The following is a 14,661-nucleotide window of genomic DNA, read 5'->3' on the forward strand; positions in this document are numbered from 1 at the left end:
ACACCTTAGTATACTCAGGTAGCTGCTACTGCATTGTGCTAACTGAAATATACAATCAGTGTTTAAACTGTAGTCCCTAGTTGTGCATTCAACTTCGTACAAGCATAAGGAGATGCGAGGTAATTTGAGACACCTACAAATGGCTCACTTGCTGCAACAACCTCTGCTGACAAGAAGGCATACTAAAGTCTATCACTTCTCTTAGAAAGCATGGTCATTCCCCCCTCTATGCACTTAAATTATGCTGGTTAAAAATGCTGCCACGTTTTAATTCAATGAAAATATAAAAACAGTTCCTGTGGTAAGCAACCACAGTTCTCCTGGCTGAGTCATCTTCGTCTTTTTGTATGCTCCATCACCTTCATGAGGATCAAACGAGCACAGCTGGACAGATACTGAAGACTTAAAGTAGCAAGAACTGTACAAAATAACCAGTAACCTAGACTCAGCAGGAGGATGAAGAATGTCAGCTCCTCTTTAGGACGTACATTTCCACATTTTCATATCGTGTCAGAACAAGTGTCTTTCAAAAACCTATGAAGAAATAAAACCAGTAACACTCAAGCGTGTTTTATTCATTTATATCCTTTCTGAAAATTAGGTTTGGAAACTAGCATTTTGTTTGCAAAAAGAGACACTGCTACAGGTTTTGGTTTCTTAAAGCACCATAGTTTGGAGAAGTCTATCTGGCTCTCAGTTTCAGTCCACTTCACCTTTAATTGTACAAGTTTCCTTTGCCAGAAAAAGTCTACACTGCACACCTTTAAGAGGTTTTTCAGCTTTTCTGGGCCCAGGCCACCAAATACCTTAAAAACCATGGACTAATTTATAATTAGCAGAGAAAAGAGACCAGGACTGACATGACACAGTAAATGCACTTCAGCTGACCAAGTGTTGAATGTTTGTGTCCATACCATTTCATAGTAGCACACACCAGGCCATTTTCTGGAGCAGCACATAATCTCCAACCCTAACAAAGATGCCTCTTTGGAATCAGCAGGAGATTCACAAGTACTCCTAAGTGCTCATTAGAAAAATCTAAATGAGTAACTGATGTGCAGTCCTCAACTGACAAGATCCTTCATTGCTTTGAGGAAGCGTTGACACTTAACAGATTTTCCTTGCTACAACAATACCGGCTGCTAGAGACAACAGTTTTAGTGTTCAATACTTCCTAATTGAGCATCACATAAAGTTCATAAAAGAGGTTCAAATAGCAGGGAATAGAAGAACCTAGAAAAAAAAAAGCATCAATTTGTTCATGTGACTCCACATGCAGTCTGCTATCACTAGGTCCAGATCACTGCCAAAGTATTTGTAGGTGAGAGCAAATGTCGAGTTTTCTAACAATTTGCTTCATTTCTTGCACATCACATTTGCCCCAGAACTCATTAGTGTATTTTGCTATTTCCAGTGACTACCTCCAGTCTGGATTCACCCCTTTATCACAGAATACACCATGCTGATGCAAAGGCAAAGCACCGTGTTTCACAGCTGGTACACACTGTGACTGCTTTTCTCTGAGGTCAAGGCTTCCGCACTTAACTCCCTAACTGGCCTTCAGTCACCTTCTGCTTTCATTCCAAATTTGCAGACTTTCATGAATCAACTTCTACTTAGCACAGAACTCTGACATATGAATTGCTAAATTGTTGATAGAAGAAATTACTGGGGAACAAAAACTGCTTTTTATTTATTTATTTATTTCCTACTATCAATGTATCAGACAGCTACTTTGTCTTCTCTTTGAAATGCCAGGAAAAAAAAATAATTTGAAAGAATTTTATATTGGATTCTGTGCAGAAAAAGCGTTCACTTGCTCTAACTATTGCTCTAAAGTACAAAGTAAAGTAGGTTCAGAGTCCACAGTTCATTTATTTCAAGTGCAAGATTTTGGACATTCTGCCTCTATATGAAAGTTAAGCTTATTAAAAATACCCATACCCCACTTATAATCCAACTTCAAAGTGTTCTTTCTCTCATTTTAATTGTATACATTTTTATAGGTTAGATGAAGGTCATTTCACAGTTAATTCATCAGCAACTAAACACAGCGGCATTTCGGTTCAGGTCTGTGATCTTACTTCCTTTCATTACAAAAGGACATTTAATATTTACAAGACTAGAACAACAATTTGGAGAAACATTTCCTGCTACGATAAAACTAAAATGACTTCATACCTGTATGTTAATAGCTGCTCAAAAAGCAAACAAACAAACAAAACTCAGTAATATTTAAACTAATAAACTAGATCAATTTAGTTTGCTTAAACAATTTGGTCTCCCAAATGCTGATCTCATTTATGCTATTTTGTTTTGCTTCAATTGAATTAAAAAAAAGCCCAAACAAAATACTCTGTAATTTTGATATGCAGCACACATTTAATAGGAACAGAGAGAGACATAGGCCCATGAATGGAGCACGCACAAAATACTATTTATGACAGTATTATTGTATTGAATCTCCACAGCTGCATTTCTTAGACTATGACATTACTCCTGGCTATGCCACTTTTTGGAGCAAGCAATTTTGGCATAAATGAAGTCATGGCTACAAAAGAGCAACAACAGCTATGTAATGCCTTGAATGAATGAGGTTCAATAATATCCAATGCCTAATTTATCTAACAGATGAAATTTATACCAAGTGGGCTTTGTTTTTGAAAAGTTTAAATCTTTTTATTCATTGCCCATTTCTCTTTTAAAATACTTTTATTGGGAAGAACATGTGGTCTCTTGCTAACTTAGCTTTGGAGAATGCTTTTCAGAGCCCTAGGAACTGGTGCAGAAAGACCACTCTGATAAGCAACGTTTACATATGACTGCCAGTATTGTTCACTGAACTAAAAATGTTTTATCAAAGGTTAAATAACAACAAACAACATAAAAAAATATTTACTTTGCTCTCATTCTCCCTAAATAAACAAAGCTTTTCAAAAATTTCTTCCCCTCCTTAACTCTAACTACTTAACTACTGCAAAGTTCTTCAAGATGCATTTTCCCATGGACTGATACACAGATTTTTAAATCCACAACATGATGAGTCTACATGATTTTATTTTCTGTTCATAGTTTAGATGTGATCTAGTTTTCTCTAAGTGACTCTAGCTTCTGCCATATCAGCGCTCTCTTAGAATCCAATTCACTGAGCAAAATGATATCAGTCTTCAAAATTCACTTTTTTCCTTTTGAGATGAAGTTCCTACTGTACATCGCTACTAAAAGACATCAGTTCAGATTCTCTTTGAATTCAAGATTTCCAGAACATAGGGACTCTGTTATGATCAACCTCAGCAGAATCATCAACGTTACTGAGAAGACCACATAAAAATGGTTAGAGGTATAGATACGTAATTTCAACATGTAGGTTAGAAACCTCTTAATCTTCTAAAATTGAAAACGCTATTTATGGACAGGAAGAAGAGCAATCTACTACTCTGCAGGACATGCTGTACAGCTTTTACTGTGCAAGCACCGAGTTCCAATCTCTTTCCACATAATCCTACCTGAACTGAGCTCAGCTGAAATCTCAAAGGTCCTGAATTTCCTCCCAGCTGTGAAGTCAGTCTGCCAAACACTATCTCATTCAAAAATAGTATCACAACCTTCCAGCTCAAAAATGGTAATCCGTATGAAAAACAAGCCCTGACATCAGCTTAATATTAACAAGGGACCTGTACATGTTTTCTCATCTCTAACTACTAGCCACGTCTTGGGCACCAAAAGACTTTCACACTTGCTGCCTGGCAGTACGTGCACAGCAAATTGCTAGATACTTGAGATGAAAGCACCATCTACCATTTTTTAAACCATGTTAGTAAGTCCAATCTTTCTTCTGAGAACCTTTTTCAGCAAAATATTACTTCATCAGAAACTACACATTCAAAGCATTTACAGAACATTTGTACTTCCATAGCAAGTTTTTACCCCATTATTTTCTCTTCAAGAAGTACAATTCTTTCAAGGTGCTCTGTTTCTCTGAAAGTAAGATGAAGAACAAATTACCAGACTGAAGTATTTGATACTATTTACCTTGTGGCTTTGGATTTGAAGCTGAACGTGGGGACTGGTTGATTGGCACACTTCCATTTAATCCCTGAGCCGCTTCATTGCGTGCATTCTGCTCAATTAGCCTGGTTGTGGCACTCAGTGGGCAAGATCTAGACGGTATTAAGGACTTTGGACAGATGCTGCTGCCTGAAAAACAAATATGTTCAAAAAAACAAGAGTTAGAAACAGGATTAAATGCAAAGTAGAATGAGTACAAACACACATTGTAAGTGCTAACACTTCTCCACGGAGAAAATCTGAATACCTCTCTTCACTCTGAAGAGTGTCTTATTGTAAAAATATGCTTTACCTTTCACTCAAACTTATTACTTTGCTTAAATCTTGAAGAGTTGCATGTATTAAATATATATATATATACACACATGTGTATGTATGTATGTATAAATATATATATATTTCCACCATGGATTGCCTAGTATCTCCTAGAGAAAGCTTACAATCTCTGACTTCTTCCCGTCTGAACTGTCAATGTGCTTGTTCAATAGAATTACTGAAAAAACAGCATGTTTTTCAGCCATTCTATTTCTGTATCCAAAGTGTTCACAAAATGCTATACATTCAAAATATTTCTTTTATTATTGAGGGTAACATCCAAAATTTGCTAAATGTCTTTTTTTTTTTTTTTTTGGTAGGCCAGAGCAATTACTACAGATAATAATAATAATAAAAAAAAAAAAAAGAGCAAAGCAAGTGAACTTCTACTGAATTTTGTCCTAGCAGGACGGAATTCATTCTAATTGAGAGATATGCTGCTGTTTGTAAGAAAGCTGGATGCAAAAATAAAGCAAAACATTTCTAAACAACAGAAACTGTAGTAAAAGCATGTGTTAGAAAGGTACTTCTGTAAGCCTAAACCATGCATTTTGTTTTGTGGCTGTGGAAGTTATTCGTTCTGTAAACCTTATCAAAGACTTAAAATACTATATGAAGGACCTGGAAATCTCACTTAAGTCAGTATTCTTCCATTCCTGAATCAAAAAATCCACTTTTTTTTTTTTTTCTGTCGGGAAGTGCAAGGGGAATTCTGAAAATCCATTTCTCATTTTTTGCAGTGTTGCCATAATTATTTTCATTTTCACAAAATAATTAGGGTAGAGTTTGAATAGTTAAATTTATTGCTTTTCTTTGCCATCATTTTACCTCTTGCTTGTACTAGCAGAAATGAAGTACAACTGGGGTTTTGTTTGCTAGTTTCCAAAAAAAATAATTCAAAACCCAGCCAACCATTTCATAAGGCAATCCTCTGTTGTCTTCTGAAAAACAACTGGTCTGCAGAACCTAGAAGAGCTGATATAATGCATCTTCCTATCCCGAGGCAAAATCCATTATATCAAGCCATTCTTAGCAACAGCCAAGCCTACTCTTAAAACAGCAGTGGAAAGAGATTCCACAGCTATTGCTTAACACTGTTTAAAGACTCTTCAATACTTTGTGGATTGCTACAGTATTTTCAAATGCTTATTTCTTAGAAGCTTATTATCTTTTTAAAGACTTCAATAGCCCTACACTAAGAAGCTGCTTCTAAAAAAATGGAGGTTTGCAAAGGTCCATGAAGAGATCAACAACCCACACAACCAAGGCACTAGTATTGGGATCACAACACATGCAGGACACCCATGGCTGCAACACAGCACCATTCCCTCTTCTGCTTCATTCAGTTACCCCAAGAACATAAAGGTGGCTGGTTCCAGACCAAGGCCAATTTAATAATTTAATAAGGCCCACCAGACATTTGTGATCTTAGGAGGAAATTCTTCAGCTGTGCTTCTTTTGGTATCTCCAGATACAAAAAGTTGTCTTGTACTATGATGGGAGCTCTGTCCCAGATCATTCCACATTACACCAGGATATATCCCTTATATACCTTAAGTGCCATCTCCACCTCTCCTATGTAGGTTGGAGCATTGAAAGTTCTTGGCCAGACCCAGGGGATGGCATGGGGTTGTATGAGCAAGTCTTCCCCATCTCCATCAAAGAGCTGACAGGCTGAGCTTCCCTCTCCCACAGAAACCCATGCCATACTGCAACTGTTCACAGTCCAATTTGGAAATCCCCAACTTACAAACAATTTTAAGAAAGAGTAACTCCTGGCAGGAGTTACCTCCCACACATCAGGTAGGCTACTGAACACACATGAGAAATCAGTCTTACAACTTTGCAGTGAGGGTGAAAAGTGTGATGTCTTAGAGCTTTCTGAAAACTGTTCTGTCTGTCTGCAGATCTGACAGCTCACTTCAAGATTTCCACCTCCGCAACTGCAGATCAGTGAGAGGCATTGCTACTGCCAACTGTTCAGGCCAAGGCTGGAAATCGCCATCAAAATAGTACCTTATTATTCAAATTCCCTGAGAAAACAAGGTACAGCCAGGGACAGAATTTGAACATACTTTACACATGCAACTTTATCAACGTGCTTTCTCCTGTTTAAGGCTATCACTCACCCAGACACAGAGCTGCTGCTGAACAGGGCAGTTCCTTCTCCCTCCTTGTCAGTGACTACTCCAGTTTCTCCTCCTGGCTACTCCTCCTAGGCTAGCACCAGCAATTGTGGAACCACACATTGAGATCAGCAGCAGAAATGAAACAATTGAAAGCTGGATTTCGTTTTAGACAGGTGGGTTCACTGAACCCATGGCCACTCCAGCACCACTGCTGGCACAAGGGAAGAGGCAGGAACATGGCTGGCAATGGGCAAGCCAGCTCCCTGTTGCAGCAGTCCTTACTTCAGTCTAAGTCTATCATTTAAATGCAACCCTAGTTCCTCAAAGTAACTATTCAGGCTTGGATTCTGCCTTGTTAACACACACACACACAGCTTTAGCACAAAGTCTCACAAAACCAGGAACATCTGAAAACAAACTTTTAATGCAAAAACATTGGTCTGCTTTAAAAATCAGTTTTGTTGTCAGCATCCCCCCACCCATCCACCCTACTAGCACATGCTCATTGCATTCAATGCACAAAAGCCATTTTGCAAAGCTCCTCCACTGTAATACAAGCAACAGAAGAGGTTGCTTCTTTGCAGCGAGATCTTCTGCAACCGCTGATATAATACAAAACTCCAAGAAGCATTCTGACCTAAAATATACTCTGGTTTAACACTCCTAACAATTCAACGCTTGGTGAGTGCAGGGAAGAAGAACATCTTCAAATTCATTATTGTTGCACAAGCCATTATATGAATGATTCATGCTGTCTGGAAGACTTATTTGCTGCAGATTGACATGCTACAGATATTCTGTTAATCATTCCACATCCCCAAGCCACATGTTTTGAAGAGTAATATAGCTGCATCAGGATGAACAAAGTACATTCAGCTTTCTTCATACGTAAAGCTGGAATGGAAAAAGGTAAATGAAACTTTAGCCACACCATACTTCTATACAGAACTGTGTAGTCACATTCTCTGGAGGAAAAGCACACTTTAACATCCCAGGAAATCTAAGCCCTAGTTTCTTGCCAGTGAAAGATACTACCTTCCAGGTGATGTAGGTAGTAAATAAATAAATGTGACAAAAATCTGTAGTGAATATTCCTGTATTTCTATCTAATAACAAAGGCTTGCAAGTATATTTTAAGAAAAACCCCAAACACGTTATTTTCAGCATGTTCAAAAATACCAAATGTTTGCTCCACAAGCAATTCTGCTCAATTCTGCCCATTTAAGCAACCCGTCTACCTTTTAGAAATTCAATCGTTCCTCTGTAAGTACAGCTTATTTTTTTTTATATACAAAAAGGCAGGTATGCTGCAAAAGCCTGCAGTTTCTACTGGGCTGAAACAGATCCCCATTGTGATTGGTTTTAATCTGATTTAAGAAACACCTGTGTATTTCTGCAATTGTATATATTATAATAACAGAGAGATTTTAACTGAACTCGGACATGCAATGAGCAAAATACTACTTGCCAGTTACTGTATTCGCTAGTACAGGACTAACACAGCCTGTTATAATTGGGGATGATTAAATACATTGAAGAGCAGAGAAAATTAAAATGGAGGCAGGCAAGAATGTAAATGAGAAAGAAGAGAAATAACTAACAGAAAAGAAAAACAAACATTTTAAGTTTGATAAGTGCTAAGTTGTTTTGCTTATCATCTGCAAGAAAATTAGAAGATGTTTGAAGCTAGGAGACGCATTATCTAATTTTTCAGAGTATTTTAATTAAAAATAACTTGGAGCCATGAGCATTTTAGACAGTCAACCAGCTTGAAATGCCAGTAACATGAAAAAAAGACTTGTGTATTTACAAAAGGTTAAAGTAATGTTTTAGTATTGCATTGGTCTTCCATCAGCTTGAGGAAAATAATCTCAACACCATCAAATTTTCTATGATACCCGCTTTTATCCCTGCATCCGTATTGCTCCAGTACCCTCTAACTTTTACTGCCATTGTGATTTTCTCTTGATTGTATATTCTGAATGTACAAAATGCAACATTTCCAGATGTAACCAAAGCCTACGGGGCAAGGGGTACTATCTCGGGATTGGCAAGAGGCAAAATTTAAGTCTCAAAAACAGTTTTATTTCTCTGAAAACTACACAAATATATATATATACACACACACACACGCACACGTTGCATTAAGTCCCAAGAATACCTGCCATAATGATTGTGATTTTGATTTAATATAGCTAGATATTTTCACATAACTTCGATGCAAAGCTTCTCCCTTCCTATTTGCCTCAGATGCACATGGAGGTTCAGCTAATATTCTCCCTACCAAAGCCTTTAACTAAAGCATTAGTTTATCAACATAAATCTAGGCATACAATCTCCTGGTAAACTAAAAACAATATTAAGTAGTTCTGACACTAAAAAGATTCATTCAAACATCCACTTACTTCACTAAACGCTACAGGAGCCATAGCGGGGCCAGGGCAAGAACGAGCTGTTTCCTAAGTACAAAGAAGAAAGCAGCCAAAGGACTCTTGCACAAGCAGTTACAATAACAGATTTGTTGAGGCCTGAGCAGGAAATCTAGTAAATCAGGTCATGGATTTTGCCCACAGCTGTGTCCAAACCTGCTCTCAAAATTAAGTTTTTAGTAACTCAGTGCCTACTATTCACAGGCTTGCCTTGTTTGTGAGGAACCCATAGAATACTTTGAGGCATATACTGCTAATTACATACCCAAACATGTTTTAAGAATAACAGCCTGCAATAAGCCAAAGCTCTCTGAAAATCTGGAGTATGGAGGAGGTGAGTAGGAAGCCTGGAGGTCCAAGTGTCTCTAATGAGAACAAACAAAAAATGTACCTTCTTCCAAATTCTATTAAATGCTATCCTCTGAAGTTAATTATGTATTTGCGTTTTGATACACTGTCCCCTCTCTATCATAGCGATGACAGACTTGTGAATGCTTTGCAACTTCAGAATAGTACAAAAATTTCACACTGATACTCTGTTCTGTGCAGATGAGCTCTAAAGGTTAAACGTCAGGCAGCGTTTATTGTGGTGAGCCACTGCTGAAATACTGCAAGCAGTTGATAATGCAGTGCTGTAAAAAGAAAAAAAATAACTTGCTGAAGTCAGGAGGGCTGTGTAGCTGAAGAAATTAGTTTTCTTTCTGCAATATGGTGCTGGCAACAAAAAAAAAAATAAAAGGCAAATATCAGAAGGTTTAGAATTACCTTTGAAGAGTGGAATCTTGGAAAAACTTAAGACACGGATCAAGTTCTAGTGTAGTATTAGTTCAGATACACTTGCTAGCAAAATCCAAAAATGCAGTGTTTGTTTTTTTTTTTTTTTCCTTGCAAAGCTATTCTCCAGACACAAGCAAAAATATTCTAGGTTCAGCAGAAGAAGGTAGACCACTTTTGGGGAATAACAGAGATGTGATGCATACGAGGCTATTATTTCTCATGTTATTGCATGGAAACATGCCTAGGATTACCAAATGCTGTCCTCTCCTTTCATAGGATTTATTGCAAGGAGTAAACCAATCTGCAAGCAAATAAGGTAGAAAGCAAAAAGCGTATTAATACCACTCCTTTTATTCAATAAACATGGTGAATATAACCACAACATTTGATGGTAAAATCAAACAGGTGAAACATTACCGAACTTAAAATTTTTGTGCCAAATACATGCTATACAATACTTCCTGGGAACCAGAAAACATTCAGATTCTTAATAGGTAAGCTAGTTTGCATAATAATGCAGAACAGAGGTTTCCAAATTACAGTATGCACACTACACAGGTGAGCCACTGAAAACAAACAGAGCAGGAATATAGAACTGAAACAAACTTCAGCAAGTTCAACCATGTGAGATACACAATTTTCTAATAAGAAATTATTTCATTATGAATAATAATTCTTTTGAAATAATTTCACTTCTAAGAAGCTCTGGGTTATACAGAGAGTTTTTGATAGAACCCAGTTCAAAGCAGATACATACCCATATCTGCAGATATGTGCCCATATCTGCTTGGTCTAAGATGACACATTACTACACTGGTCTGTTTTGTGGGTATTCATGAGATGCAAGCAGTCACTGTCACCTTTCCCATGTTTTCTTGAGCTTTATGGTTGTTCTGGCTGGGAGAAACCATGTGTCTGTCCCACAGTAATTTTTATTTTTGTGCCTGAAATAGTGCCTTACAGTAGCTGCAGCTAAAGAGCACAAATTTGCCAAGCTACCAGCTTTGATGCCACTACATTCAAACAGCTTACCTGCTTTAAGATTTTAAAGCCTAAGCTTCAAAAAGAAGCACTGAAATACCAACAAGATATAATATCGATAACCTTCTGATCTCAGTCTCAGGATGCTATATATAACACAAAGTAAAAGGCTCAATGGTGAATTTCACATTCACTACGTATGTTGTGCCAACACTGGCTATAGCAGGCATACTCAGTGTGTCTTAACTCTGCTTTCCTTCCTGGCTGTGATCTCTGTTCTTTGAGATCTGATCTAAAAGTAATTTCCGAGTAAGCAGGCCTGTGCATCTGCTGTGGTCTTAGTGAAAGGAGTAAGTCAGCAATTAATGTGATTATCTTTCAACATTTGTCTAGATTTTGGATTAGTACAATAACAAAACTTACAGTGCTGGCACTGCTCCAGTAAAATAAAAAAACTCTGTACAAGACTTCAAATGGCTCTTTCCAGGACTGAGCCCAAAAACCAACTTCCTTAGAAAACATTACAATTTCTCCATTCAACAATTAGAGATTACAACAGGGAACACAATACATGCCTCATCAGAAAGGGCACATTCTGGAGTCAGGAATATGGAAATGAAATATGAGGAAAGGGGATGCAAAGCAAGTCAAAAAAACACCTTCAGTATGTGGAGTCTTTAAAATCAAAATTAATTTGATAGAAGTCCAAGTGGCATATACTATAGTATAATGCTAACTAGTCACGTAAACTAAAACAGAAAAAGGAACAGCAAACAGCTTTTAAAAACTGCATTAAAAACCCACAGTTTGAGCCTTCTGAGAACAAGGCTCACTGCAGTCACCATCTTTTACACCTTCCCCCTGCTGGACCACAACTTTCCTACTGTCTACAGACTTGCAGTGCCAAGTGCTCTCTAATCAGTCAGTTTTTAGAGGATGCCAGTGGTGAAACTGATGCTCAGGCACCTTAGGGGTGGAGTACCTCAGCTGAAGCTGAGGTTTAGTGATGGCCACAGGGGTGGAGAGTTGCGGAAGCTGCAAGTCTGTGAGATAACGCGACAACCCCACTGCTGGCCATTGCTGCTGTGGTTTTCTACTCTTACTTCTTCCTCCATCATAAGATGGAGGGCCTTGCTACTGACAGAGCAACTGCTCCAGATGGCAGGGCCTCCAGAAACCTGCCACTGCTACCCCCTCCTCTGAAGGGGAGAAGGGGCATGGAGGGAGCAGGCAGGACTGCCCGGCTCTGGCTGAAGCACGCCTGCGTTTCCCTTGAGTGGAAACCACTAATTCAGAATGTGCTGCCAACGTGCAGTTTGTGGTTTGAGAGTAGTAGCTCATAACCGAAGTCCTCAGCCAAAAACACAGACTAAAACGCTTAGAAGTCACCTGTACTCCTATAAACTTGGACAATGGCTTTAGTGATGGCTGTTGTTAATCAACTATTTAATGATTATTGGAGATTTCTCATATGAACAGAGACAAGCAACTTTCAAGTCACATCTCCAGAAGAAAATATATGATCGAAGGGAAAGCTATAAGCAAAACAAGTTCTGTTTACAGGAATCAAGAACTACTTTTTCGCATGAATACTTAGGTTTCTGTATTACAAAACAGTCCCTCAAACTCATTTTCACGTTGGTCTTTGAACATGTATTATCAAGCCCAAAATCTAAACAGAAAATATGCAGCAGTGTTCTTTTTACCTGTAGAGACTTTTCATAGTTTGTTTTTAATAAAATAGTATCAATATTGTTAAGTGATTTGGGCCTGATTTCCTTTTCTTCTTTTCGTGAAGACTATCTCCAAGACTTAAAGGCTAACAAGGTTTCTGACCCTATAAATGATAAGCCATAAGCTTTATGTATTTAAAAATGATGACGTTACACAAAAATAAATAAACAAATAAATAAATAATAAAGTGTATAGTAAGTAGCAGCAGTTTCATTGCTCCAGGATAACGCAGAGTAAGTTGATCCCTGAAACCACCACATTCAGCTTTCTGCTATTACTGTCTCATTTCTACACCAGGTAATTTCAGGTAATTTCTCCCTCCTTGTCAACACAGTCTTTTGCTAGTTCCGTAATACATGATAGCAACTTTCAGCTCAAGAAGTGCTTCTCATGTGGCTATATCTCACAGTCCCAGGGGAGTACTGACTACATCCTTCAATCTCTTCCCTGTGGCAATCGTGGTAAGATTGGTGAGCATTGTACCTGAGGGCCATTTGTTCCCTGTCCTTCTGAGTTTTTTACAGTTTCACATGCATTTGATGAAGGAAGGGCTTGAGTAAGGTTTGTGTCTTTCTCAAGTTCCTACTGCATTAATAGCCATTGTGGTGAACGCTACCATGAGAAAAGATTAGCATGAAGCATTTCTGCCAAGTTTTGCTGAAGTATTTTTTCCTTTCCGCTTTCCTTGTAGAGCTGTGAGGTGAGGAATGGCTTCCCAGCCATTCTACAAAACAGTAACTTTTTTTTTTTAAATGAATTTTAGGTTGATATCAGCATATTTTACACTGGCAGCACTCATCATTTTTGAAATATCCTGACCTCCTACTTAATGAGAACACCCCATTTGAATAAGCAGACCCACTGATCATTTGTCTGAACAAGGGCTGTGGCATTGAGCCCTAGATATTTCTTTTGCTTGATTTGTTGAGTCTTAAGATGATTTCATTTCTTCCAGTTACCATATATAAGATAACCAGCAGGATGGCATAACTAAGCAGCAGCCTAACATTCCATATTAAGGAGAGCACCTCCAGTACTGGAGTCATGTTAGGAAAACATGCAGATACTTCTATTTTGTACAAACTATTGAAATTATTCAAGATGTCATATTAAAATATACTTATGCAATTATAATACTAATTCAAAGAATGAAAAAAGTACTCCACTTCTATAAATTATAAGCTATTATAAAACAAGGTAAGTTTTGACAAATACTTAGATTTTCAAAAAAAAAAAAGATAAGACTGAAATGAAAATTTCACCATTTTGCTCACTATACACTGCTTAAGAAGACCTCCCTATCAAGTCAATCATTGACATTTTCCTCTTCTTCTCTGCCCAGTTACCTATGCAGTTCTTTCAGATTCATCTCATCTCAACTCAGAGCTATTTTAGAAAACACACATATGCTGTAAGACATACATTCAGCTACTTCTGTTGATGAAAGATGAATTGCTAGGAAAATATTTTTAGAAATAGGATGCTTAGAAATAAATAAATAAAAAAAAAGAAATACCACAGACCCACAAGGGGAAAAAAATCTAATAACAGCAGGTTCAAATTATAACTGACATCTATTCTTTCAGCAGATCTGAACACACTGATATAAAAATACATTCTGACAGCATTTAAGTAGTTTAAAGGTATGAATGTATATGTATTATATCTGAAACGCATGATAGCTAAAGGTCCAAACAGAAGTCAATTATGCAATACAAGCCAATAAAATTATCACTGATAGACAGGAACTGCTTCCCACTGCCGGCTGCTGAGGCAGTGTGTCGGGCCAGATCTGGCAACCCAAAACCATCCAGGAGCCAGCCAGCACTGACATGAGTTCTTCCACCCGCTCCCCTCCCTCCTCCTGGCTGCTTGCTCCCACCACTTTGCATCAGTGCTGGCATGCATCTAGCCACAGGATGCAGGCCGGGAAAGTTAAGCCCTCAGAAATGTAACCCTGCCAAAAATTTAAAAAAAAAAGGCAACTAACTCTCTTCCCGATTCACACCTTCAGTCACCTCAGATGCACTGGGGCTTGGGCAAAGATGCAAATGTATTGACAGGGGAAAGAAAGACAAGGCACCCCTTTTAGAGGCAAGTAGCAACTAGATGATGTTAATTCCATTCGATCCCTTCTTAAGGGTTACTGTTAGAGAAAACAGTATTGAAATGTGTGTGTTTGTGTCAAAACCCTATTCTCTAAACTTATATTAATCGAGACTTAAAAT

At 37.9% G+C, this 14,661-nt stretch overlaps 1 protein-coding gene across 16 annotated transcripts in view; it reads right to left on the minus strand.

Moving 5' to 3' along the window:
- The window catches only part of FGD4 (FYVE, RhoGEF and PH domain containing 4), a 110,262-nt gene that overhangs the window by 36,934 nt on the left and 58,667 nt on the right, over positions 1-14,661 (minus strand). For all 16 annotated transcript variants that reach the window (XM_072039282.1, XM_072039310.1, XM_027472079.3 and 13 more), the window contains one exon: positions 4,033-4,197. In XM_072039282.1, coding sequence (XP_071895383.1) covers positions 4,033-4,197 — 165 coding nt within the window. The remainder of the gene's footprint in view (positions 1-4,032; positions 4,198-14,661) is intronic.

Source organism: Anas platyrhynchos, chromosome 1 (assembly GCF_047663525.1).
Source record: "Anas platyrhynchos isolate ZD024472 breed Pekin duck chromosome 1, IASCAAS_PekinDuck_T2T, whole genome shotgun sequence".
NCBI classification, from domain to species: domain Eukaryota; kingdom Metazoa; phylum Chordata; class Aves; order Anseriformes; family Anatidae; genus Anas; species Anas platyrhynchos.